At 37.9% G+C, this 27,073-nt stretch overlaps 1 protein-coding gene across 3 annotated transcripts in view; it reads right to left on the minus strand.

Moving 5' to 3' along the window:
* LOC127351950 (transmembrane channel-like protein 3) overlaps window positions 1-24,014 on the minus strand; it is a 40,772-nt gene extending 16,758 nt beyond the window's left edge. For 2 of the 3 annotated variants that reach the window (XM_051379979.1, XM_051379978.1), the window contains exons 1-12: window positions 23,758-24,014; window positions 21,088-21,234; window positions 16,929-17,004; window positions 14,564-14,645; window positions 14,293-14,399; window positions 11,777-11,875; window positions 10,531-10,673; window positions 8,711-8,858; window positions 8,444-8,487; window positions 7,745-7,892; window positions 6,347-6,456; window positions 6,158-6,236 (exon numbers count right to left, since the gene is read on the minus strand). In XM_051379979.1, coding sequence (XP_051235939.1) covers window positions 6,158-6,236; window positions 6,347-6,456; window positions 7,745-7,892; window positions 8,444-8,487; window positions 8,711-8,858; window positions 10,531-10,673; window positions 11,777-11,875; window positions 14,293-14,399; window positions 14,564-14,645; window positions 16,929-17,004; window positions 21,088-21,234; window positions 23,758-23,879 — 1,305 coding nt within the window. In that variant the 5' untranslated portion in view covers window positions 23,880-24,014. Of the gene's footprint in view, window positions 1-6,157; window positions 6,237-6,346; window positions 6,457-7,744; window positions 7,893-8,443; window positions 8,488-8,710; window positions 8,859-10,530; window positions 10,674-11,776; window positions 11,876-14,292; window positions 14,433-14,563; window positions 14,646-16,928; window positions 17,005-21,087; window positions 21,235-23,757 lie in introns of those variants that run through there. The other variant, XM_051379980.1, reaches the window with a different exon arrangement.
* Between the last annotated feature and the right edge of the window lie 3,059 nt (window positions 24,015-27,073).

Here is a 27,073-nt window from a genome sequence, read left to right on the forward strand (position 1 = left end):
GCTACGTGCTATGCTACACTCATATTAATCATGTAATAGTTACTTTGAGATGTAAAAGGAGTAATTCTACATATTGTTAAACTGCCTCATTTTGTTGCAGAGCTTGAGTTAGGGCATGGTTAGCCTAGCTTAGCATAAAGACAGGAAGCAGGGGGGAAACAGCTAGCTGGATTGACTCCAGTCTGTGTTAACCTCTCTCTCTTTCTGCACTCATTCATGTCCCATTAATGCATGTTACTAACTTCACTTCTTCCCCGGAGTTCTTGTGCTTTCTCATCACGCAGGTTCTCATGGATCCTGGTGGAGCCTTCCTGCCATGGTCCTGCTAGACTGCCATTGCTAATATCACTGATATCATCGTTATTATTTTTAATACTATTATTATAACTACAGTTACTATTATTACTATTGTCACTGCTCATTGTCCCCATCGTTGCTGTTCTTCATGTTCATCATCATCAGTTACTACTATTAGTGTAGTTGTTGCTACTGTTGTTGCTGTGCAACTGTCTGTCTGTCTGTCTCTGTCTCTCTCTCTCTCTCTCACTCTCTCTCTCTCTCTCTCTCTCTCACCCCAACTGGTCAAGACAGACGACCACCCACCTAGAGCCGAAGGATCTGTCCTAGGTTTCTGCCTTTTAACAGGCAGTTTTTCCTTGCCCTTGTCGCCAAGTGCTTGCTCATGGTGGTACTGTTGGGTCTCTGTAAATAATGTTATAAAGAGTTCGGTCTAGACCTGCTCTATTTGAAAAGTGTCCTGAGATAACTTCTGTTATGAATTGGCGCTATATAAATACAATTGAATTGAATTGAATTACCTACCTACCAACCTACCTACGTACCTATTGTACCTATTGTGACGTCACCCATTGGAATGATGAAAGATTTTGGATTGACAATTTTCTGATTCTTTTTGCTCTATAATGCTGCGCCTTCATATCAGAATCTTTGCAGACAGGAAAGGAGGCACAACGCTGTGTGTGAGCGTTTTTAAAAAAATATATTTTGGCACCTTTTATGCCTTTATTTTGATAGGACAGGTAAAGAAAGACAAGAAAGGGGAGAGAGAGAGAGAGAGAGAGGGCGACAACATGCAGCAAAGAGCCACAGGTTAGAATCAAACCTGGGCCGCTGCAGTAAGGACTCAACCTATTGGGGTGCATGGTAGCTCACCAGGTAGAGCGTACCCCTTGCATCCAAAACATTTCAGTGATACATAATTTCTCAGTTTTAATTCATTGATCAATAATGAGAAATATCTCTTCTTTTTATTTTATTGCATACAAGAATTACATTTACAGTATTTTATTTCTTATATTATGTGTTTGTTTATTTTTAATTCCATCCATTAGTACTTACACTGGGCTGTAGCCTATTGCTGAATTTCCATCTGTGGCTGTGGCTTTGGAGTTAGAGTGGGTTATCCACTAATCAGAGAGTTGGAGGTTCAGTCCCCGGCTCCTCCTGCTGCATGTCGTAGTGTCTTTGTGCAAGAAATTGAACCCCAAATTTCTGAATGAGTTAGTGTGTGAATGTGACATGTAGTGTTGTTTGTGTAGTGCTTTGAGTGGTTGGAAGACTATGAAGCTATGCAGTACTGTCCTTTTATTATCTATGTGTTGGCACTGACATTATCTCTTAAGTGATTATTATTATTTTTAAAATGCATAGATCTATACTATACTATATTGTACAGTCTTCTATAGCAGGGCTCATAACTTCAGCCTGAAATCATGCCTACGGACCTGAATACACCTGTTTGTGGTTGTAGGGGGAGTAACATGCTTGAATTATTTATTGCCGAACAACAGCTGGACGCAGATACTACACAGAAGCACTGGGCAGACAGATGCTCTGCTGTTTGTACAGAAATAGTTCCAGCATTCAAGTTCACTTTGACTCTCTAGTAAGCCTCCCCACCTCAAAAAACTATAACAAAGACGTTTTTTACATTTTACTCAAACTATAATATGTTGTTTTCACATTTCTGTTTAACTGTAACATTGTATAAATAGAACAGGTTTTAGCGATGTTGGTTGGTGTATTTAAACTTTGTTTCTCCCTGCTTCACGTCTTTATGCTAAGCTAAGCTAACACAACCTGACCCCAGTTCTGCAATAAACTTGAAATTGACATTGATCCTCTTCTCATGCCAGTCTCAGAAAAAAAGGTAAATAGTTATATTTATAACTATAGCTCAAATAAGTATTAATAGAATGCAATAAAGTATCGTACATCAATATCAACCGTGCAGTTTTCCTTTTATTAAACAATGTTGTAACTATCACTGATTAGACTGTAGCCATGGGTTTGGGTGAAATAGCTTATTATATAACTATTTACAACAACAGACCACTTGCATATTGCATAATACAAAATTACATTTTCTACTTGCAACTGCTGATATAAGGCCATGCAGACAGTTGTACATTCTACCAAAGAAATAGTTACTCCAAAAACTGATGATTATTATAAGTGATGCTGTGTGACGTTTTAGAAATGTTAAGGTTCCAGAGTTTTTGGGAGGATCTTGTTGTGTCTCGTCAAGTTTGTTAAGTTTAGTCATGTTAAGTGTTTCATGTTTAGTCCTTCCTGTTTTATTTTGTACTCACCTTTTCCCTCACTATTCAAATCCTGACTTCCTCCCTTTGTGTGATTTTCCCGCCTTTGTAATTGTCTTCCCCGCCCCTGATTGCTTTCACCTGTTCTCACTTACACAGTCCTTGCACTGTAAAAAAGCCAACTTTTATTTTTTGGCCTAAATAAGTATTTAAAGTAGTTAAGACTTTAAAATATAAGTTATTAACATTTAACGTAAGACCTTAAGTCAGTCCAGCAAACCAAGCGATTTGTTGGCGTCAGTACAGTTAAGTGAGTTAGTACCACTTATATCTTTGAGTTGCGATTCAGAACAAGGGGTGAAAGATCAGATAACTTTTGTTTGTTTGTTGGAAAATGTGGGAATGCCAACTTTTGGAGTTGAGACTCGTCACTTGCAGTCTGGCTGTCTCCCATCGGAGCTGGAGTTGACTCCTCTCAGGTAAGTTTGAACTTAATTTTCATGTAAGTTAAAATAATGTCTGACTTTTTATTCATGGTTGTATTGTGTTTAGAAATCAATTAAAAAAAGATAAGAAGCTTATCATTGACAGTCAACGTTAAACATGAATAACTTAAATAGTGATGCTAGCAACCAGCTTGTGTTAGTAACGCTAAAATAGTGTCAGAATTCATATTCAGGGTTATATTGTGTGACAAATCAATGGATAAGATTAGCATTATCATCGACAACAGTAAACATTAAATACAAATAGTTTAATTAGCGAATGCTAGCAGCTAGCTGATGCTAGTGCCTAGCTTGTGCTAGTGATGCTTGTCTGGGCAAGTACCCTTCAAACGGCCATGTTATTTATCGACTGCTTAGTCTGAATGATGAAGTCAGCAGGTTGATGTTGACAGTATGAGCAGACATTTTATGAGGAAGAGGTATGAAGCTGAGCAAAGAATATATCATAAATGTGTTTCTTTTCAAAATAAGAGTCTTGAGTTGCTTCTGTATATAAAATGCATATTTTTATATTAAGATGGCGTTGGAATCGTATGAGTTTGTATTGAAGATTTATATTTGCTATTCATAGTTTCAGATCAGTGAAGAGTTCCATCGGATCACCAACAAGAACCTAATGGACAACTTCAGAGCAGCCATTAATCAGCACACTCCAGGGCTCCTTAGACTCTATCGGGCTAGGAGAACAGCTTTTTCACCTCAGATGGATCAACTCCTTAACCGACTGGATGAGGAGGTGAATTTTTGATGTAATGATCTCATTATATTCTGGAAATTATGAATGTAAATGCATAACAAGGAATTCTTGGATTTTGTTTTTTGGAACCTACTGTACACTACCTAAGGGACAGACAAAGATGGTGACTAGGTGGTCCTTTTTTATTTAAGGAGTTTGTAAAGACCAAACAAAGGATTTAAAGGGTTTTTGTTGGATGTGGAAGAATAAAGTTGTTTGCATTTTTGCTCTGAGCTTTCTACATGATAGTTACATATTGTCATGTTTCTTCCAACTTTTTGTGTTTTAGACATCTAACATCATAGCAGGACCTGTCTTGTGAGTGACTTGTTTGTAGAAACTGAAAATGTACACCGTGTGAGAAATAAAAAAACAAATGTGTATTTTTTTTCCTTTCTAATTTTTCTCATTTGTCTGCCCCAGTGCCCAAAGTTGTATTTTGCTGCCAATGGCATGATATAACTGATGTCATATATGAGGATTACATTTTTTTGGGGGGGGTATGAGATGGAAATGTTAATGTCAAACAAATGTATACAATATTTGGGATCATTTTAGATGAAAACCTATTCTGAGCCACAGCATTTAATGATAAATGGCTTTCAGTTTGATTTATTATTGTGCTGGGTATCTGCTTTCTGTCATCACAAGGCAACTGATCCAGAAGCAGACGAAGGGCCTCACTGTGGGCATCCTGACTGTGTTGGAGGTTGATAGTTCAGGTCCTGCAAGTGTCAAACGTTGCTGTGATTGCAGAAGAAGCCATCGTCCTTCAGGATCTCCCTGACTGAGCTTTTGTGTACCTTTTGGGCTGATCTACGCTTTGAACCTCCAGTACCCAAAAGAACTGAGGTACACTTTGGAAACCTTTCAGAAGGTTTTCATGGAACTTGGGACAGATTTCTCTGCAAGGGTGAGATCCCTCAAAAACAAACTCTTCCAGTGAATCCAGCAAGTTAGCTGAGAACATTGGTACGTTCTGAGACAGTTGTGAATTGCACGTTCTTGTTGCCAGAGATGAATTTTCTACCTCTTGTACTTTTACACTCTTTCCCTTTTCTCCACCTCTGCACCTAAGATTTAATTGTGTTAATCAATGACAAGTACCTTTTTGCCAGTACTAGTTCTCAGACTGAAACTTCTGGACCTAAATATTTGTTTTATAGTCTATAAGTTTTGTTAGACAATTCTGGACGACACTATTTCTGTATGCAGTTTGATTTCAACCAATGAGGTATATCTTTTGGTAACCAAATCTTAATTTAACAATTGTTAAATATTACATATTGGTGTAGATTACTCACCATGTTTTACTAACTCATTGTATTTTGATGTTCAAGATATAATGCATTCTAATGTTTCAGCACAAGTTAAGTGCTAAGACTGACAGCTATGGGTCTCAGCACTTCCAGTTCAAGATGTGTTTTGATAAAATAAATGTTTTGAATTTAGACAGTGCATTACACTCTAACACGAACACTAATTACTCTGACAGATGAGAACTCAAAGTTGTGACATTAGTTACTATAACTCTGATTAGAGTAAGCATTCAAAGTTGAGATAATGTTAAATTAGAGGTTACTGCAACTTGAGCTAGGGTTACGTGAGTTAAGAGGCTAAAAATGAAAGTTTGAACAAACTTAAAAGCAAAACTTAAAACAGTTCAGTTGAATTTGCTAACTTGCCTGCCTGAAGTTTGTTGCCTTACAATTAAGTTCTGCCAACTTTTTTTCTTTTTAAGTGTCTCCCTTTGTCTTTGTCAGTTCGTCTTGTTCAGTATGTCAGTGAGTATCGTCAAGTGTTGTAGTTCAGAGTCCAGGTTATGTGTCAGTTGAAGTTTGCATTTTGATATCCTCCTAGAGAGCGCCTTTTGTTAATTCTTTTTTCCCTGCAACTTTGTCTGTGCCAGAGTCGTGCATTTGGGTCCACCAATATTGTGTCAGAGGTGGTGACAGATCTATTGGCAGAAATGGAATATAATGTTCATAAGTATGTCCACGATGTGGAACCACCATGTTTCTACAGTGGCCCAGAACGGACAAACTAAACACATGCTCTGGATAGGGCCTTTCAGTAGTTTTGTGGCCACTGTATTTTCTCCTACATGCTAAGAAGGTTGAGCTGTATTTAGTTGGTTGCAATCTGCAAATTCAACACTAGATGGCACTAAATCCTACACACTGGTCCTTTAAGTTTTTGGCACTAATTCCACTCACCACAATTGGTACAAATTTTAAAGGCGGATATCTCAAAACACTGGGAATCTACCACTATGACTAACTGAGAAAATGTGTATTCTGTGTGATCCAACTCTTTAAACTGGTAATGGTAACAGAACATGTTTCTCTACTCACAGCTGAGCTCATACTGTTGACCTTATCAAGGAGGGCAATAATGAGGCTGTAGAGATTTCCCAGGTATAAAACAAGCACTCTGTAAACACACAAACACATGACCAACATCAGTGTACAGTAAGAGACCTGATGTATTATGCAGTGTCATTAGTGCTGCATTAGGCAGGGGGAGTTGGACTGATGGAGTACCTGGCCAGCTGGAATCGCAGCGAGGTTCGTGGGTGGTACATCTCAAGCTGAGCCACCAGCTCAAAGGCAGACGGAGCAATCATAGTGATGAGAGACACCACCACACTCACCTGGAGAGAGGAAGGACAGGAAAGTCACTGACATGGTGGGCGTGTTCCAAAATTCTTCCTTTTTGGAGAAAGAAGAAAGATTTAAACTGAATCATTGAAATCACATTTGAATTGATACCAGAGCAGCTCATACAGTACCATCAACTTGGTAAGTAAACACTGGTTACTCTCTGCATTAGAGCTGCAGTAGGTAACTTTCATTAAACAAACATTTGGTCATATTTACAGAGTCACCTCACACTGGCCCAAAAAGACTCTTTCCCATAAGCTTACATTGTGAAAGAAGTGGCTGTAAAATGGTGGATACATCATCACGAATATGTGAAATGACTCAGAACATTCAGAATTTTATCCATTCAGTCCGATGACATTTGGGAAGTCTAGAAGAGCCACACAATTAAATCATTTATCTCCATTCAAGTTAAGGGAGGTCTAAACCAGAAGTAAACCGGAACTTCGTCCAGCACTGAGCAACTTTTATAGCAATGAATGGAGCACCACCTCCAATACTGTATCCAGTGCATGAGCGCTGCCTGCAAGCAGCTTTGTTTGCCTCCCCCTGCTGATCATTAATTAATTTAAAAAACTTACATTGTTATGTGAGTGCTCTGATTAATACATGTATTTGATTTAGCCTTGTGTTATTCTGGGCTGGCTGGGACCCATCCGTCTTCCCGCTACCTGCTAAGCAGTGAATTTGTATCAGTTCTATTCTTAATCATTTGTTTTACTTACACAAGAATCCCAAGAAACTGATGATCAGTATCAATAGTATTAGCAATCATCACAATAAAAAATCACCACATCAATAAAATCCATATGCCAATCACATATAGCTTTAACAATGAGGATTTCATATCATTGAAAAAATTAACATCTTTGGGTTTCTGGAACATTTGTTCAGACTAAGCATCACTAAAGACAGATATTTAGTTGATAAATCTAGGTAACTTACATTACCTAAGTATAGTTACATTTACAAACAAGATGTGTTTAATATTTGAAGATTGAATTAGACATCAGAATTGGATAATTTTTCCATTGTGGTTACAATACAGACAACAATACATTGACCCAGAGCTGAGCCCTGAACTGACCATTAGGCTGATAGAGCAGCAGCCTCTCTGAAATGATGAGCTATCACTGACAGATGACATTCAACAGTCGCCTTCCACTGGATCAGTCTCAGGTCTCCCCTTTCATTGATTCCTTTCAACTGTATTGTATGTTAGATAATCTAATCAAACTAATGATGATGATGTTGATGATGTCTGCTCTGCTCCGCTACCTCATTCTTCTCCCACAGCGTCAGCTCCGGCTTCTCCTGCTCGAGTTTCTGAGAGCGGTCCACCACAAAGTAGATGATGTAGATGCTGCCGGCCAGAGACAGCAGCACCAGGATGTTGGCTAAGATGCGCAGACTGATCAGAACAGCTCTGTACGAATAGACAATAGACTCATATTCAAAAATCTGGAAGTTCACAATAATTCCTCAAAATGTTTTAAAGGTCCAGAGTGTAACATTTAGGAGGATCTATTGGCAGGAATGGAAGATAATGCTACTGATGCAACTGCTATTCATATAGCCAACATTTATCAGTATATATTTCTGCAACCCCTTAAAGTCTCCATGCCACCCTCTGGACACCCCATGAATATTTATCTACATCTGCCCCTGAATAGCTAAGATATGGAGGGAGGTACACTCATTTATCTCATTCTAATATCCTCTGTCAATCTAGTCACTTTTGTGATTTTACTGTCAGTTTCTATAACCTATGGAAGGATGAGTGCACATCACTGTGTATAACCTGTAGAGATTTCACATAAATGGGCTGGATTTGAAAATCATTCAAATCAGGAAACAAGTGCAGAGGCTTATGGAGTCTCTGTGTGGTTGTTTCAGCTGATCTAACGAGAGGAACGCTATTCAAGAACATGCACAGGAAACGTGCAAAACCAAGAAAGGAATAACAAGGACTCCTACAGACTGGTATCCTTCTTCTTTTCCTGCTCCTCCACAATGGCTTCCTGTGCAGAGACACAGTTGGTATTATGTGCGTGAGGGTAAAAACCAGCCAGTAACAATGTTTAATGTAAAGTGTTCTGTACATTAAAAGTATTAGAGATACATTAATACACAAATACAAGAGGGGGAAATATATGTCCTTACTTGAACAGTGAATAAAGTGTAACTAGTTATACAGTTCACTGAGACTGTAGTGTGTGTGTGTGTGTCCTGTGTGTGTCTGACCCTGATGTTGTTGACGATGGCAGCTCCTTTGCTCTCTGCAGCCTCTGGGTTTCCTATCAGGTAATCCCAGGCACAGAAAACCCTCCAGCAGAAGGTGAAGTTCTCATCAGAGGCACTGGCCAGGCTCAGACGAGAGTTCTTGGCCATTCTGCAGGAGTATTATCATTCAAAGCACATTATCAAACCATACAATGTACTATCATAGCAATATTTTAGTTTTAGGATAGTGATGTTAATCAGGTAATCAGTCCAACACTTCAGACAAACTGACCAGATTCCATGTAGTTTGTGGATGATCCCTACAGAATCAATGACTCCTTTCTGACACCACCATCAAGATATATTTCCATTTGTGGTCTACACAAAAATTGTCAATATATATGGGTAGATCGCTGTGAAATTTACAAAACATATTCATTGGAATGCACAACTGACTTTAAATGACCTTTCCTATGGTGACTCTCTCAGGACTCCCTCACTCATGTGGGAAGAATGATAAAACTATACATTTAACATTTTAATATTACTTAAATATAATGATACCCAAATATATAGGGGAGAGTGGGGTAAGATGAGCCATTTTTCATATTTAGGCTCACTACATCAAGGCAATCATAGTTTTGTCACTAATATATCTGCATATATTTCAGGATGTTGTGCATCCCTTCAAACAAACAGAATGAGAGTAAACATAACTGTTTCGATAATAGAACAGTTTGACACGTCGGGGCCACCGTAATCACAATTTTCTCGTGGCTCAACTTACCCCGTGTATGGGGTAAGTTGAGCATAGGAGCGGGGTAAGTTGAGCCGTATCCCTATTGGATACATTTATTAAGTATATTTTGGCTGTAGCCACCGGCTCTACTTACCCCTGGTCAAATGGCTCAACTTACCCCAGAGCTACCATTCTGACTTTATTAGCCCCCACAGCTAAAATGGTGCACTTTTATACTAGCTTTATGAGCTCATGTTGGACCATCAACTCCTGTCTCATACTCTGGCAGAGCAGGTTTATATAAAAGTGGATGGTGCAACATTGGTCAACAGCACACATTTGCATGTCAAAGTTCTTAAAGTTGAACTCTAAGCAAAAGATTGGTGTTGATGATTTACTTCACTGCTGTGATTACGGTGGCCCCGACGTGTCAAATGATATCCAAAATGCTTTGTCTTGCAAAACACAAGCGCATTACCAGAAAACACAAATTCAAAAGCCACAACATAACAACAGAGGTGAAGAACAACTAAATTGACAACTAAAAGGACAAACTATTATTGCCGGTGGATTGTTGTTGCTTAAAAGGAAAGTTCTTGCCCGTTTGAAGCAAATCGTTAGCTAGCTAGCTAAATATGATTACTATCACTGTATATAACTTTGCTCATTTGTGACAATCACAATGTGCAATTAGACAGCAGAGAACATAAATATGAAAATATAGACATTGTTCACTTCATTTGACGCGTCTGGGCCTCTGTAGTGAGCAGATCTGTGTGACTCGGTACAAATTAGGTTATTTTTATTGATCTCTTACTAGCTATTGTCAGTATGTGTTTGTGACATGGCACACTACATGTTCTATCCAGTGGATCCCAGCCTGACCCCTTGGAGGGTCCCTGACCTACAAGGCGGGGCCAAAGCTTGATTTTAAAGGGTGTAAGGAAATTTGGGAAACATGTTGAGAACCGTTGGCCTAGTCATTATCTAAAAAGGACCTGATCAGAAAACCTGGTCAACTGATCTTCAGACATTACATCACATGATTACATCATCAAATCATTATCACATCAGTATGAGTTGTAAATAGCGTAATGATTACTTTCTTAACAGAATGATGAAACTGTAGGCAAAGACAGCCATCCCAACCAGGAAGTAGGCGAGGGGCAACCGGTACCCTGCACTGCCAATTTTCCTCACCCTGCCATAATAACCATAGAATAACACAGAGTACTGCAGGTAGCCCTGTGGAGATCAAACACACACACAAGACATGTTCACATATTCAAAAACCAACTGCAGCTACAGTATAAAAGCTACGCAGTCTAATACACACACAGCAAAGCAAACAGAGAGTCATTCGAGATCATCATGAGTGCTAAATCTGTGTTATGGATCTTATCACACCTGCCTTTCATTTGAGGTTCATGTATTAAAGGTATGCCAAGGATGTATTTTAATGTTTGTGGAGACTCCCTGACCTTTCCTCCAATGCCACTGTGATGTAAAATATTAATATTAATAACAATAACGAGAGTCTTTCAGAAGCATAGCATCTTCAAAATAAGTTGCCTGCCCAGCGTTGTTGACTCGTATCTAAAAAGGATACAAAATGTGCTTCCTCGCTTAAAACCTCCTCTAACCTGCATCTGACTGACTTACTATTGTTAAGTGAAGTGTATAGTGTCCTGAGATAACTTCTGTTATGAATTGGCGCTATACAAATAAAATTGAATTGAATTGAATTGAAATTTGAACTTTGAGAACAAAATGTTCACTTGCTGCCTGATATATCCCCCCCCACTGACAGGAGCCATGATAACCACATAATCAGTGTTATTCACTTCACCTGTCAGTGCTCATAATGTTATGGCTGATCGGTGTACATTAATAATAGCTCCACTTTACGCATGGCGCATCCATGATGATGAAGATACAGAAAGATAAAAATGTATGATAAAAATAGCATAGTCAATATTTTAGAAACACAAATCCTGTATTCAGGGTAGGTCTTGTCTTAATAAGACATTAAGCAGTTAATATGATAGGAGAAGAGTGTTTCCTGTTGTCTCACAGGCTGCATCCCTCCAACATATTAAGTTGGGACTCTCTTTTAACAGGCTACCTGGTTCCTCACACGCTGTATGTAAACTTAAAGTTGGCTCACTCACAGTGTTTTGTGATGTTTGATCATAGTTCATTTTTCTTCATGCGTAAGAGACAATAACTGAGTGATAGTGCCCTGGATTAGAGGTCAGGGAAGCAGTAAAGTAATGTTTGAATAATGGTCCATTGTGTCTGTTAGTAATGTGTTATTGACAGAACAGTAAAAGCAAAGAGAGACTTGCCCCGAGAGACCAGATGGTGTCCAGGTCCTGGGCTGAAGCCAGATGCTCTTTGGGGATAGTTTTACTCCTTGTCGTTCCAAACGGAGCTCCGGCCAGCAGCTAGTGCACAAAAACACAGACCCATCCATGCATTATCATAATGATACACCCTTTATATGCTGTTTATATACAGGGAGAGAAACACACAGAGTTCACAGAAGTCAGCTTGATTTAAACTTTGTATCTTGTCAAACAGAGTTTGTTATTTGAGAAAACAAAAACTTTCTTGATGCATCAAACAGACAAGAGTGGAGCAAAAATCCTTTGCAGGTCATTTCAATTATTTATGGTACCAGAGAGGACACTAGCTACATGCCAATTAAAGGAAAGGTGCAACATTTGGCTTTCTTTCTGAGAGTGAGACGAGAGGTTTGATATCACTCTCATGTTTGTGTATGAAGTTCAGAGCTAGAGTTGGATGTGGTTAGCCTAGCTTAGCATAAACACTGGAGGCGGGGCAAATAGCAAGCTTGGCTTGTACTAAAGAGTACTGCAAACTCTCCTTTGTAGGAGGCCTGGTGGTCTTTTGCGTCAGTCAGCGCCAAAGAAATGCAGGATGGTGTGGACAGTCCACTTCTAACCACTGTCCCCTACAAAGAACAGAGGTTAGAATGTGTATTTTGAAAGGCTGAAAATTAACAGAAAACCTTAATGTGACATAGTTACTGACTGTCATAAATAAAAACAGCATCTTTATGAAGAACAATTATAAATCAATTGTTTTTTTTAAGTAATTAATTATACATTTTATCTTTTATCTCCCATTTCTGTAATTCCTGACATACTGAAAGACAGAAGATGTGTTCAGGTGACACCTCCATGTGTGTCACATCATTAGAATGCCCAGGATGTCCTCTTCACAGGACATAAATGCTGCAGTGTGTTCAGTATAATAACTACTACTACAGTTAACGGTTTATATATGACACATAATCATTCTGAAAAGAATCTAGTGATGTAGAAATATTGCCTCTGACTTGCATGCCTGGGAGGCTATAAGAAAATGAAGGAGCAAAATGTATCTAGAGTTTCCCAAAAAGGCAAACTTAAAAAAATAAAAAGTGAGGAACAGTCACATAATTTACAGGAGCAGACATCCAATCTGACACAGCATCCATGATGTTTGATGGTGGATGATATCAGTCACTAAGCAGAGATATACTGTAGGTGGGATGTGTGAGAGGAGACAGTGGTAGGTTAGTCCCAGCACGCGATGGAGGGAGAGAGAGATGTAAAAGGAACAGGATCAGGCAATGGGGATGATAAGATAAGTCACGTCTGGGGAAATTGCTTGTGTCTGCATGTCAGTGACAAACATAAATCCAGCTGCATTTTTTTCACCACCCCTGTGAACAAAACACAAGAGGTGAAGAAGTCAAAGAAACGTAAAAAGAAAAAAAGTAAAAGTGTGTAACATTTAGGAGGATAGAATATTCATAGGTATGTTTTCATTAGTGTAGAATCACCTGAATATAAGAATCACTGTGTTTTTGTTAACTTAGAATGAGCTGTTTATATCTACAGATGCTGAAGGTTGCCTTTCATGGTGTCCGCTATGTTGAACCGCCATTATTCTACAGTAGCCCAGAGTGGACAAACCAAACATTGACTGTAGATAGGGCCTTTTGTGTTTTTTGTGCGTTTTAGCCACCGTAGGCCGAAAACTAGGGAGTTGCCACTTGTTCCTACACACTTGTTCTTCAAATATACAATACAACCTTAATAACGAAGCAAGTTACCGTAACATAAATAGGCCGGGAATTCTACATTTAAGATCAGTTGTGGAGAGTGTGAGAGCTTGCACTCGAGTAACCAAAAACCTGACAGTAATTTGTTTTTGGATGTACATATGCAGAGTATTTTCAATAAAATAAATGTGTATTAAAGAAATTGACAGTAGAACTCAGCTGACATGTTTGGATTTTGCTGTTTGTCTGAAACCCCTGTTTTTGGGAGGGCAGCGGATGGCCTTTTCATTTTTTTTCTCTTTCTTAACCTATATGTGTATTCAGTTTATTTTATTTCAGATATGTGTATATATGTATCTTTACTAATAGTCTCATAGCACAGCACTTTTCAAACTGGGGTCGGTGACCAATTAGGGTCCTTAGGTGGGTTGTAGGAAGTAAAAATACCTAAAAATAAAACATAACAAAATTAGAGGCGATTCCTTAAGACAAAATCTTCTCAAATTCCGGGTCTGTGGTTTACTGTGCATCTGTTGTGGGGGTCCTTGACACAAAAACATTTAGGAACCCCTGTGATGCTATAGGCTGGGATCCAGGCAACTCTGTAGAGCTTTATCTGATATAATTGTCAATAGAGTTGCTGTACTGCTGTACATGAAATGCAGAATCCAATCAAAAAGAAAGAAATCACCAATCATAAAATGACAGTTAACTATTCACATAGGATCCACATGCAGTGTGACAGTACTGTATATAAACATTTGTATAGTATATCAGAGACTTTCTGACCTCTGGTAGGACGATGAAGGCTCCGGTCATGATGGTCAGGACGATGTTGATCCCAAATAACCAGCGGAGGAAAATAAAGTAGGATGCCACGCCAGACCCAAAGTGACCTCAACGAGACAGGAAACATCAGCTGAGACTGACTGACAAGTTGCACACACACACACACAGTGAGACTATAGGTATTTAGGTCTACCAAATAAAATAAATTGTAGTATTTTGGGCAGTGACAGAATAACTTTAATTCATTGTGTAGATAAAACAAACAACTCACTTTCGATTTTCTTGATCCTCACTTCCCAGGGAATGAACAGAACCACAATGTTGTAAAGCACACGAGAAAGTTTCTTCAGCAGCTGTAGCAAGACAGACAGCACTGAGAGTTTTATAACTATAGAAATCTGTTTTGTGGCCACCTTAGTTTCCCCTTTAGGGAAGGTGAAGCAATGGAGTTGCACTCTGCAACTACACCACTAGATGCCACTAATCCTACACCCTGGACCTTTAAAGGAACTTGGGATCCTATAGTACCATTTACATTTTAACAATACAATAGGTGTTGGCTTTTGGCCAGTGGCCCACCATTAAGTTTTAGTTTTGGCCATCCAAGGGGAAAAGCTTAAGCAGCTGCTTTAGAGGAAGAATTAGATGATTAAACAATAAGAAAACTAGTAAACTAAAACACAGTACAAATGTTGAATTGAGCATATCTATTTTGTGACTCATATCTAATGGCAACTTTGTAACAAGTCCCTCAAACTTATCCAGAAAATACATCATTTGACACCCCCCTCCAAAATGACACATATGAGCATTGCCTGATCTCTATCAGCAGGGTGACATCCTTTGAAATGCATATGACCATATAAAATGATTCATATGACAGTTCCCTGGTCTTTTTTCGGATGTAGATCGATGTAGCTGTTTTTCTTCCTCATATGAACTGGTTTTCCCATATGTTTTGGTAAATCTTTTGTTTACACTCCTAGTGTTTTCTGATCTAACAATCAAATTTTTGTAAAAAAAAAAAAAAAAAAAAAAGTACATTTCTACATTAAAACCCTTAAAAAGTAATCTCCTCCTTTTACCTCATTAAAATTTCCAGAATCTCTGAATATGCAAATGTTGATCATGTCTAAAGTTTTCCTGCTAGACACAAGATGTCTCCTACTTCACTGTAAAGTCCATTCTCAGTGGATGTGCACTGGTGGCTTCAAGTTTCTACATCACACTGTACAAGTTGATACTGGACCAGGACTGACTTCCTAACTATTTGTGATGTCACAAATCATGCTGGTAGGCCCCGCCCCTTAAAGCACAGAGAAACTTTCCACTATCAGAGTTGAACAATAAACAAAGAATAAATTACTTCTGCTTTTGATACATAACTATCATTTGCTACAGAAGAGGAGGTCTTTGTCAAGTAAGTGTAAATTGTACATGATTCAAGTGTTCATTTTGGTTATTTTGTTAGTGCTTGGCTAAAATCATATAAGTTGTTTCAGGTGAATGACACTGATTTAACTTTATGGCATTACATTGCAGTCAAATTGTGAGTCTTGTGTAGTCTGCATTACTCAGTGTAATTTTGTAGCACATATCGATGACGTCCACATGAGGTCTGAAACATTGTGACTTATGATGTGATAAAACATAAAATCAGAGCTGAGACGATGATTATTAATCAAGATAAGGTCAGCTGGATCGCTGATTCTGATTTTCAATTAACCAGCAGCCAAACTGTAGAATTAATAACTCATCATCAGACTGCTCACTAAAAGTCAATTTATTCAAATGGGGCCTGAGCAGCCTGAACATTTTAATTAAACTGAGCTATAACAACAGGCTATAAATTCACTCATGCTGCTGTGCTATGGCTGCATAGCTCTCTTTCTCTCTGTATATGTGTGCATATTGTACAGAGGGACAGATAAAGTAGATATCAGTATACAGTATGTGTGTGTTCAGCCCACAGGAGGAGAAAAGTTGTTAAAATCCAACATGTTTTATTGTTCTGGCTCTGATCATCACGTTACTGCAGTGCAGTGAAATAACACAAAGAAGCTCCTCTCAGCATACAGTTAGGCAGAATAAATGGAGCTGTGGCTGTACAGTATAGAGCACATATTTTACTGAAGCTGCTGAAATAGACATCTTTTTATGACCACAGTTCTTTTTTTTTGTATGTTGTGGACAAGATCTGTTCTGATCCATGTTTGCAACATTATCTTAAACTCATGAAATGCGTTGTCAAAAATGTATGTGTCATATGGGTCTCACACATGGGTGTGGCAAAATGGCTCAATAGCGCAGCCCCAGTGGCAAGTTTCATCGATATGTGTCCAGGTGTACAAAAAAGCCTCCCGAAACACCTTTAAGAATACAAGAAATCTCTAATTTGCTTGTATTCTTCTTATTTTAACCAGTCAGCAGTGGATAAAGTCACTTTGTTTCTTTAGTTTATACATACACAAAGAACCTTTGAAGGTTACCATATGCAACATTATAGTGAAAATTCTATTTTAAACAGTTTCCTTCATTCTCTACAGAGTTAGATGTGAAGCTGGGATCAGTGTTGCTGAATGCTGAAGAAAACTCCTGTTAATGCTGTAAACTGGGAGTAGTTGGTGTGCACGTACATCAGCTCCTGCAGTCTGGTAACCTCTGGTTCTGGTCAGTCGGCCTTCATACTTGAGAACAATCTCTCTGGCCTGCCTGAGAAACACACACACACACACACACACACACACACACACACACACACACAGGTGGAAGAACATTTACTCACATGCTGTAACTCTACACTTCAACCACTCCACTGCATATTTTATGTAAATATTGTACTTGTGGCTCTTTTATCTGAGGGCTGTGCTTGAATACATTGTAAAATATGAAAGTTGATAATAAACAGCTAAAGGTCGGTGTAACCCCAATAAGTGAATGGTGTTTCCTCCAAGGCCTGTTATTCTCTGTGCAGTACATTATCCCTAAGGTAACACTTTATATTAAGGTTAGTTAGTTCGTGTACAAGTAATAAGGGCCTTATAAGCTGCTTATTAACATTAAGCATCATAGCATAAGCATCATAATCACGTTTATTGTTAGAGAATACGACATTTATAAGGACTTAAAATAAACTGTTTATAGACTGCTTAAAGATCCAGTGTGTAACATTATGATATTTTATATGATATATATAATAGTCATAGGTATGTTTTCATTAGTGTATAATCAACCTGAAGATAAGAATTGTTTTTGTTACCTTCCATGGAGACCGCCATGTTATACCACCATGTGTCTACAGTAATCCAGAAGGGACAAACCAAACACTGGCTCTAAAACTCCTGTATGTCTGCCCTGTATCAAACTGTACCACCAGACGCAGTGCACCCTGCATTTTGTGTGACCACCTTCTTGACACCTTAGGCCTTTCAAACACTGGATTTGACCATGCACCTTAGGACACTTACCCAATGCTCGTTATTTTGCTATTTATTTTATTTTATTATTTTATTTTATTTTATTGTTTCTTTTGCATTTTGCCTCCTGTTGTTGTTGTTGTTATTGTTGTAGTTATTATTATCAGTCTGTGGGGATGAATAAAGTATCTATCTAATCTAATCTAATCTAATATAGCACCACTCATGCTGACACCTTGAGCCAGATGAAATCTAGTCTGTTAAGTGGATGTGTGAATGTGTGTTTTCCAAAATCCTGAACTCCCTTTTAAAAATCGTTTAGAACAAAATGTCTCCTCTGACTGTGTGTTCTGTATGCTCTATGTGTTACTAATTCTTGTTATCATCATTATTTGTTCTGTTTTATGCAGCAGATGGTATCATATGGTACGGGTGTAACTGTCAAACATTTATTCCAGATCATATCACTGTGAGGCTCTATTTTTCTTATATTACACTCAGAGTGTTCTGTGGTTTAAAGGTGGCTAATATGTGTATTCTGACATGTGTATTCCTAATACTTCACATATATTATTCATGTTTTTAAATGATAGTGCAAACCAGTAAACCAGGATTCCTCTAAAACCAGTCACAGCAGACTGGCCACATTAAAATAAACTGTAATATATAATATAGTATAACGTAGTGAAACCTGCTCATCCTGTCATAGCACAGGGCAATTCAGAGGGCTATGAGCCATGTACTCAATGAAGACACTGAACATGCACTTTACACACTCTCCAGGGGAAAACAACTGTAGCTTTTACAATTGTCAAAGACACACAGTTTTATTTTGTGACATCATGCCACTAGTTAGTGTGAGAAGCTGAGTCAAAATTCCGAGAATAGCTCCAACTAAGATTAGTCACAAAATCCAGGTAAGAATCACTGATTTGTGAAGAGAAATACGAGCTGTTATTGCAGCGGGAGTAATCACAGACATTCAGCCTGAGATTAAAGAGGGTGTAAAAACGCAGACTTGCATCCCATCCCTGATGATGGTAGTAAAACCCCTGCGGTAATAACAAACTGCCCATATAAAACCTGTTATCCATGGCACATACTCAGCACATCTCAGAAGCTCTCTATCTACTGTGGTTCTCTCTGGCTCAGCCGGTTCTCTATCTACCAGTCTAATTACATTTAGGCAAATGTGTGGGTGTGATCAGAACACTTAGGGATAAGCTTGTTTAAAATTGTGGACTTTCACAAGGCACATGTGGAATTTAGACACCTGGCAGAACATACGTTAAGCAATTTCCACAGAGCTGTTTGTGGTAAATGGTAAAACTCTAGTAAACGGTTATATACTAGTGAAAATCAAAATATATCTAAAAATACAATTCAATTAAAAACCTCAGTGTTACATTAACACAAGCCATCTCACACCAGTGTCTCATAGAAACAACCTTACCATATACATGTTTATATGTCTTCTGCCTATATCAATTAGGAATAAGCAGTTAAACGTCCAACAAGACATTTAATAAATAAAGTCTAAATATATACTACATACTGTAAATAAACAAGACCATCAGTGAGAAGATTGGGTATTTCTATATAGTTATTAATGCCTGCCACTGCATCACATTTGTTCAGATTTTTCTTGAAATCAATAAAACAAGGTGGTGAACCACTACCAGTTTTGTCCACATGGCCCACCAGAATCAACACAAAATGAAAGTTCCTTTCATAGGCTTTAAATAGAGGTAACAAATTAATTAATCAACATGTAGGCTACACTACTAATTCTTCAATAGGCCTCCAAGTGGCAAATAGAGGTAGAATGCATAATGCCAATAAAAGAAAATAAAAAACAACTATAGAATACAAGGCAATAACAAATATGTTAAATTATTTAACATGTTAAAGAATATTTAACTTAAATATTCTTTAATAAAGTTATTATTCTTTTTTTTAAAACAGCCCCCTAAGTTCCTTTGCAAAGTAATTTCAGCACATTTCCATTCAAGCTCAAAAATTCAATAAATTGGCCGTTATATCGGGAATATGGGAATTTGTCCCCTCTAAAATCGGTATTGATATCATTCTCAAAAAAAACATATTGGTCAGGCTGTAATGGCAACTAAAGCATTATGAACAGTCATATAGTTATGATTAATGAAGATGAGTGAGTACATCATTATCTGTATCTGTTCAATCAACAAAATGATGTACATATACATACATGTTGAGCAATATTCTTGATATAGGAAAGTTGCTATATTTATTGTATGTATGTACTGTAAGTAAAATGTATGTATGTATATATGTAAAATGTGTCAATATGTTATATTGACACGTTTTCCTCTGATGATACTTGTTTCAGCCGAGTACTCTCTCAACCCTAATGTTTAGGCATCCAAAGTGCCTGCTTAGTGTTGGGAAGAGATGGTGGTCTTGGTTAATATCAAAAGGGTTAGGGTTAACAATGATTTTAAGAGAGGTAATTTTTTGGTTTATCAAGATTTAAAAGGTGAGGTCAGTCATTCTGGAGAAAGTTTTTTTTACCGGCTTCATTTACCTTTTTTAATGATGAAGGGTTCATGATGCAGTGATGGTAGTCAGCGTTTATAGGACACTACGCGGTAGCTCACTTTCTGCTGCATCTCCGGTGATCTGACTACAGTTTGCCTCTAAACTAGGTTTCTCTAGGCGATCTGAGTGAGGGGCTTATTTACAATTAAAGTTTCCACAACTTTCCAGGACACGTAGGAAACCTGACAACAGGTGGCATGCGTCAAATCGTCAAGTTGTCAAATGCCATAGCGTCGGTATTTGACGACCTGGGGATGAGACTAAACAATCAACTATCTTTCTCTAGAACGACTGACCCCACTTTCAACCAAAATGACCATATTCCCCAAATCAAAGTCTCTTAGACTCACAAACCCTGGTCTAAGGTGTTAGAGTCCAGGCTTGGTACACTCACCATTCACCCCATACAACCATTTCGTTGTAAAGTATACATTTTTAGGAGACAGAGTAAGAGAGTATGTAAGTAACTGATGGTCGCTCATCAGCACATCAGTGGGAGAATAATAAAGAGATTAGTTAGATAGACTGTTAGCTTGTAGTTTCTATGACTCTAATTCAAAAGGCTTTGTTGATCTGTGTATTTCAGTCACACAGTTACCTCTGGAGGGTTTGGTGGGTGAGCTGCTGAGGTTTTGGCACACTCACTTTAAATCCAATGACGTATTTATTTCCAGAGCACTTTCATTAAGAAAAGCAGCCTTCCTGAAGTTTACAGACTGTGTGTTTTTGTGTGTGTGGTTAAGAAGAAGTGAACTGGCACTCCACAGACACAGAGGGAACAAACAAACAAACAGTGGGGTACTTTAGGACTTTGAGCTTGCGTCTCATGGGCCAGGGTCTGGTCCGAATGTTTGCGATGATCTCTTTCTGGTACTGAATGTTCTGGAACATCTCCTCTGGGTCATTACTGTCCACGCGCTCATCCTCTTTATCTTCATCATCTGAGGAGCTGCAGGGTAAGACACAGGGGCACAATGAGAAACAGCACTGTTACATCGTAAAGACAAAAATAAAGAATGACGTCTCAGAGACTATACGAAAATGACTTGGGTGACTCTTATGTTTCACTTTATACAAATATTGTTTTATCAATCAGAGGGATACCTACAGCGCCATATAGTCATTGATCAAAATGTATTTATAGCAAATGGTTTGCTCCAAACCACCAAAAGTGGTCTAAATGGAGTTAAACAATTCAGGTTGAACTGAATGGCTTATTTACATTCAACTATTTTCCTTTAAATTAGGATAACTACAGAAAGTAGTTTGCACTGAATGTAGTATAAGTACAGGTTAAGCTGAATACATTATTTACACTGAGTCAATGTCAGAAAAATTTGTGAGATCAATTATTATTTTCTTTTTTTACTTTTTTTTTATTGTATTTAGAGGTGGAGGACAACTGACCCAGCTGCAGTATTCGACAATTTGGGATTGTCTTAATTTATAGTTCAGCTATCTGAAACAGATGTCAAAGCGGGGATCTCAAACTGCCAACCCAGAGGAGATTTTTGGCCCTCCATCCCCCTCCCTCTGGCCCACAACATAATGTCAAAAATATAAATAATCTTTAAGATTATTATCAATATTATAATTTCTAGTTGTTTCACTAGCTCTTCATATACTATAAAAAATAATGGCAACGGTGCTTGCACATCCATGCTATAAAAATAGAAAATGTAAATGTATATAAAAACATAGAAACTTCTGTTTGCATTAGTTAAGTATAATGTTAGCAATGAACAGATTTTTATACTTCATACTTTCTTTTACGCTGAGTTCATAGCGCTCATGGACTGATGATTGAAGAACATGCTAGTCAAAGAACTGATTTTAACAGAAACACTTCAAACTAAAAACAGTGTTCTTATTTTGCTTTATCAGTTAGCACTTAATTAGATTAGTTGTCAACATGTAATGCTGAAGTGAATTATATTTCAAGCTAACTTTATGTGGATTTGGTTTTATTGTAGTTTTGCTTTCAGCCTAATTGATGAGCAATCAGCAGGCACACAGGGTATCTACTGCTTACTGACACTTCCACCCGCTCCTCACAATGGAAAACCAAAAGCTTAAAGACCCCCTCCAGTGAAAACATCTTAGATGTTTGACTGTTCACTGTGCAGAATGATGTTTGTGCAGATCAGACGCAAACTTTTATTCCAAGCACAGTATTTTTTTCCTTAAAAAATGATCTAGAGGGGATCTTAATATTATTAGCTAATGCATGTTAATGAGGAAGATGTCACAGAGTCAGGACTTTTTACCTCTACACTACTGTATGGCCAAATGCACCTTTATGCCTCGTGTGCACACAAAAGCCAGCTTTATGATGTAATTTCTTTAGAATAAATCTCACAAGAAGGCTGACATAAAATACTTGTCTAAACCCCCTCCCCACCCACATTTATACAATCAACATGTAAGTAATTCAATACACCTGTGGGTATGTTTCTTTCAGGTGAAAAGCCACCAGATACACATTCTGAGTACAGTTTGAGCATGTTAAATGGTAAACAATATTCAAATTATAATGATAAAGGACAATGACAACTTTGCATTTTGTCTCCTCACTTTTACATTCATGAAATATTTTTTCATTTATTTGTTTATTTAGAACAGCATCCTCAATTGGCAGATTTTATCCTGTACACAGGGATAAAAGACTGAAAACAGAATTCCAAAACAAGGACCACACGAAAAAACTGCGACCTTTTTCCTTTTTACAAAAGAAAATAATTTTACCACCTTTCATCTTATGTATGTTCTCTGGGCTATAATATATGCCGTGCATCTCCATCTTAGAAGCAATGAATTATAAATGATGTGTTTATGACCGTTAAGAAAGAAATATTACATGTCTCTTCTTCAATTGCATTGTCCGTATTTCATGCTGTGTAAATTTTAGTAACAGTCTTTGTATCTTCTCCACTGTTGAATATAAAATAGTGTTTTGAAGAAGACAGAGTGACCTTTGAGAAAGCTTTTCCATTAACCAAACAATGTTTGCAATCACTGGATTACCTTTGATAACTATCACCTTTATTATCTCTGAGTTATTATCAAAATTAAACCAAATGGTTGATGGCACAACAATGAAAAAGTGGAGCGATGCAGTGATTGTGCTTTGAGCTGTATTCGAGCAGATACAGTACACTTCTTTCTTTACAGCAAACTTTTAATTAAAAGCTGATCAATATATCCATTTTACTCACAGAGTCAAACTCTTTGATAACCGCTAGTGATTAATGAGCTCACAAAGCGGCCCAACAGGTCATAATGACCCTGGAACACAGAGCACATGAAGCTCTTTGTAGTTTTCCCTGATGATTAGATTTAGTAAATTACTAATTGTCTAACCTACAGGATGTCATTTAAAGCTCAGAAAGATGACAACACAGAGAGTGACAGAGAGAGAAAAGCAGAAAGACTAAAAGTAAGATGGATAAAATCAGAGAGTGGGCATACTCACCCCTGCTGGTGGTCCTGGTAGGCTGAATAAATCCTTCTGGAGTTCTTCCTGATACTTTTGTGTCTTTTGGCTGCAGACAGAGACCTGCTGCTGCCGACCAAAGGCTCAGATACTGTGCTCATGCTGTCTCTGCTCAGGGTGTGTGAGCATGGCTGTGTTGATGAAATCAGTGTGTGCAGGTCAGTCTGTGAGCAGACAATGCACGCCTCTCAGCCTGACAGGACCGGAGCTACCTGCTGAGCCAGAGCCCCACTGGAGCATCACACACCACAGCAGTACACACTGATACACACTCTCATCAGCACAATCACAGTCATACTGCCTGCTTAAAGGGACAGCACCAAACAGACCACACAACTTCAGCTTTCACTGGGACAATCATGTTAGATGATTAACAACAACTTATTTAGTTGAACTGACAGAGAAATAAACTGTTACAAAACTAAAATAGATAGTATTCCAATGCCAAAATAAAAAAAACTATTTGTTAATGTGATCATGATTAGGGTGAACAAAAAATATTTAATGGCAATCAAACTATTCCAAGTGATTTGCTTTAACTAATTTTATTCATTTCTTGTAAGATGTTGAGGTTAGTAAAATGTAATAAAAATGTAAGTGTGTCAGTTAGGACTGGTCATTCAATTTCAGATTAGAGTGCTGCAGGAACCTGAATGTATAAAGAGAACTGAGGCGTATGGTATCCCTCCAGTGTCATTTCTGGATGTGCTGCCATCAGGTGACATAGTATAAAGAAAAAGGAAGTCCACTGTGGAGGTGGTGGGGTGGATGCAAGGCCTAAACAAACACAGGAAACTGCTGTTCATGAAACCAAAAGTCAATCATTTAAAAGCATAAATGTACATAAGTTACGTCAACTACGTTATGTTAGTTATGCTTTATTCATGTTACTTCAGGTAGCCTATATAATGTAACTTACAATCTTTTCCGAAACCTACCTAAGTAGTTTTTGTGCCTAAACCCTAATCAAACTATGAATGTCGCAAAAGTTAACCACGAATGCTTTATTTTGAAATTTTTACTGGATGTTGCATATTTATTCTTGCTAACTTGACCGTGGAGCCCTGTGTATCCAGAAATTCTGCAAGAGAGATACCTACAGTGTCATATTTGGAGGGCCACGGACCAAGCGGCAGTATTTGACGAATATAAAAAAATAAAAATAAAAAGGTTAATCTTCTGGGCATCATGAATGTGCTTTGCAAATTTAATTTCAGTCAGCATGTTTCATTATCAGAACTGCTTTCAGTAATCGTACGCTGAGGGTGGTGCTAGAACTCACTGTCCAAAATTCATGAGTTCATCCTATGGGGATTTCTTTTTTCTCTGCAGCATCTTTGCAGCATTTCATCTCTGATATTTTTTTCCCAAAATTAAAGTTTCAAGTAACACCATTTTTAATAAAGAAATTGGTTCATTTATGTTCCTTTATTCAACCATAATAAGTGTGCATGAGGCATTTTTTTCTACAGTAATAGTGTGCGTGCCTTATGTTCACTTGGCTCTGAAGCTGAGGGGCAGAAGTATCAAAGAGCTGAATGAGACCATGAATGCCAGACAGATGTCTCATTTTTAATTACCGGCGGTTTGACTCTACTCGGAGGAGTACTTCTGACCAATGTGTCTTTTTGCACGGGGACCAGTCAGAACTTATAACTAAACTGAACTTTAGATGGAGAATCTGGATCTTGAGGTCAACATTCATACTATGGCCTTAAAAACAACATGTAACAGAAAATATGTTTTGGACAACATGATATGACAACATACCTGCTCCAGGAATTAAAGTGTTGAGATATTTGCTTTTGCAATATTGCCTAAAAATTGCCAGTAACCCTAGCTATCATGAAGGAAGGACTATCACTATCCTTGGGTTAGGGTTAAAGCAATATTATCAGCAACCTCTGATGTTCAACAGTACCTTAGGAGTTGCCTCAGCATATTGGATAGATTTGTGACCCTAGCTCTCACTGTTGCTTGTTGCCTGCAGCATTGCCCATATAATTGCAGAATGTATCACTACCTTATAAGCTCTACCAACATCAATAACGGAGGAAAGTTTACGCTGAGACTTAACCTAGAAATTTAGCTAGAGCTGTTTAAATATCAACATAAATAAAATGTTTGATTGAGAGGAATACTATTTAAGGTTTTTTTTGTTGTTGTTGTTATAAATAAATATCAACCACTAAGTATTACTTTCAGATTGTTTTAATTCTAGCCATAAAGACAGCAATGATTATCAGCTTTGGCTGGTAGCAACCTAGCTAACTCTTAGCTCATTAACGTTAATGTTATCTTACTTCCATGGTGGAAAATGCAAATATATATTTTAATATCATGATTATAACTAAAATAAAAATTTGAAAGGTTTCATGTTGGTCTCATGTTGTTAATTTGCACCTCTTTGCACAGCCTTATTTATTTTATTTTTTTTATTGGTTGCAGGGCTCTCTGTGATGACATAGCAAACATTGATTGGCTGAGGCAGTTGCTGTCCCCATTATAAACAACACAATAAAACAATATAAAACTGTCGGTCTTGGGACAACAATCACTGGGCATCACAGGACTGGGTGGCCTTCTAGTGGACAAAATGTGGTAAAAGGAACCCTTCATTTTACTTATTCTTAAATATTTTTAATTTCTTTTATCTTCCATTGAAATTGCTTTTAACATCATTGGTGTTGTCTTAGACTGAGAAGAACTGTTGTGAAGCTCAGTGTGGTTAGCAGTCACTGTCTTGGCAGTCCTGACTCTGCCGGCTCCTGGCTAATCTAAAACTGGGCAAAGAGGTGGAGTGTCTGTGGAGCTGAGGCGGACTGAATGAAGCCTGGTTACTGAAAACAGCCTCCTGTGAGACCACCGCCCGTGACTCAAGGTGACCTACTACTTTATATAACTTAAATGAGTGAGTTGTATAATTGTATTCTGCTGTAAAGTTGGGCATTTTAATATGAGGCCTTATGGAGATTGACTCACTGCTCTAGTGGATGTTAGTGGAGCTTTTTTCCCACTTTGGCTTCATTTCTCAGCCACAGAGGCAGCCACTTTATTTCATCATAAAATGTTATATTTTTTATACTTTGTTGACAGTTTTTTTGTTTTGTTTTTTGGTTGGTAGCACATTTCTCTACTTCACTCTATCTAGTTCACCTGCTAGAGCTGCTGGTGCCCTCTCTCTCTCTCTCTCTCTCTCTCTCTCTCTCTCTCTTTCTCTCTCTCTCCCCATATCCTGTCAATCTTCAGCTGTTCTATATAATAAAGGCAAAACCCCCTAAAAGTATATATCTAA

This window comes from Dicentrarchus labrax, unplaced genomic scaffold (genome assembly GCF_905237075.1).
Source record: "Dicentrarchus labrax unplaced genomic scaffold, dlabrax2021, whole genome shotgun sequence".
Taxonomy (NCBI): Eukaryota; Metazoa; Chordata; class Actinopteri; family Moronidae; genus Dicentrarchus; species Dicentrarchus labrax.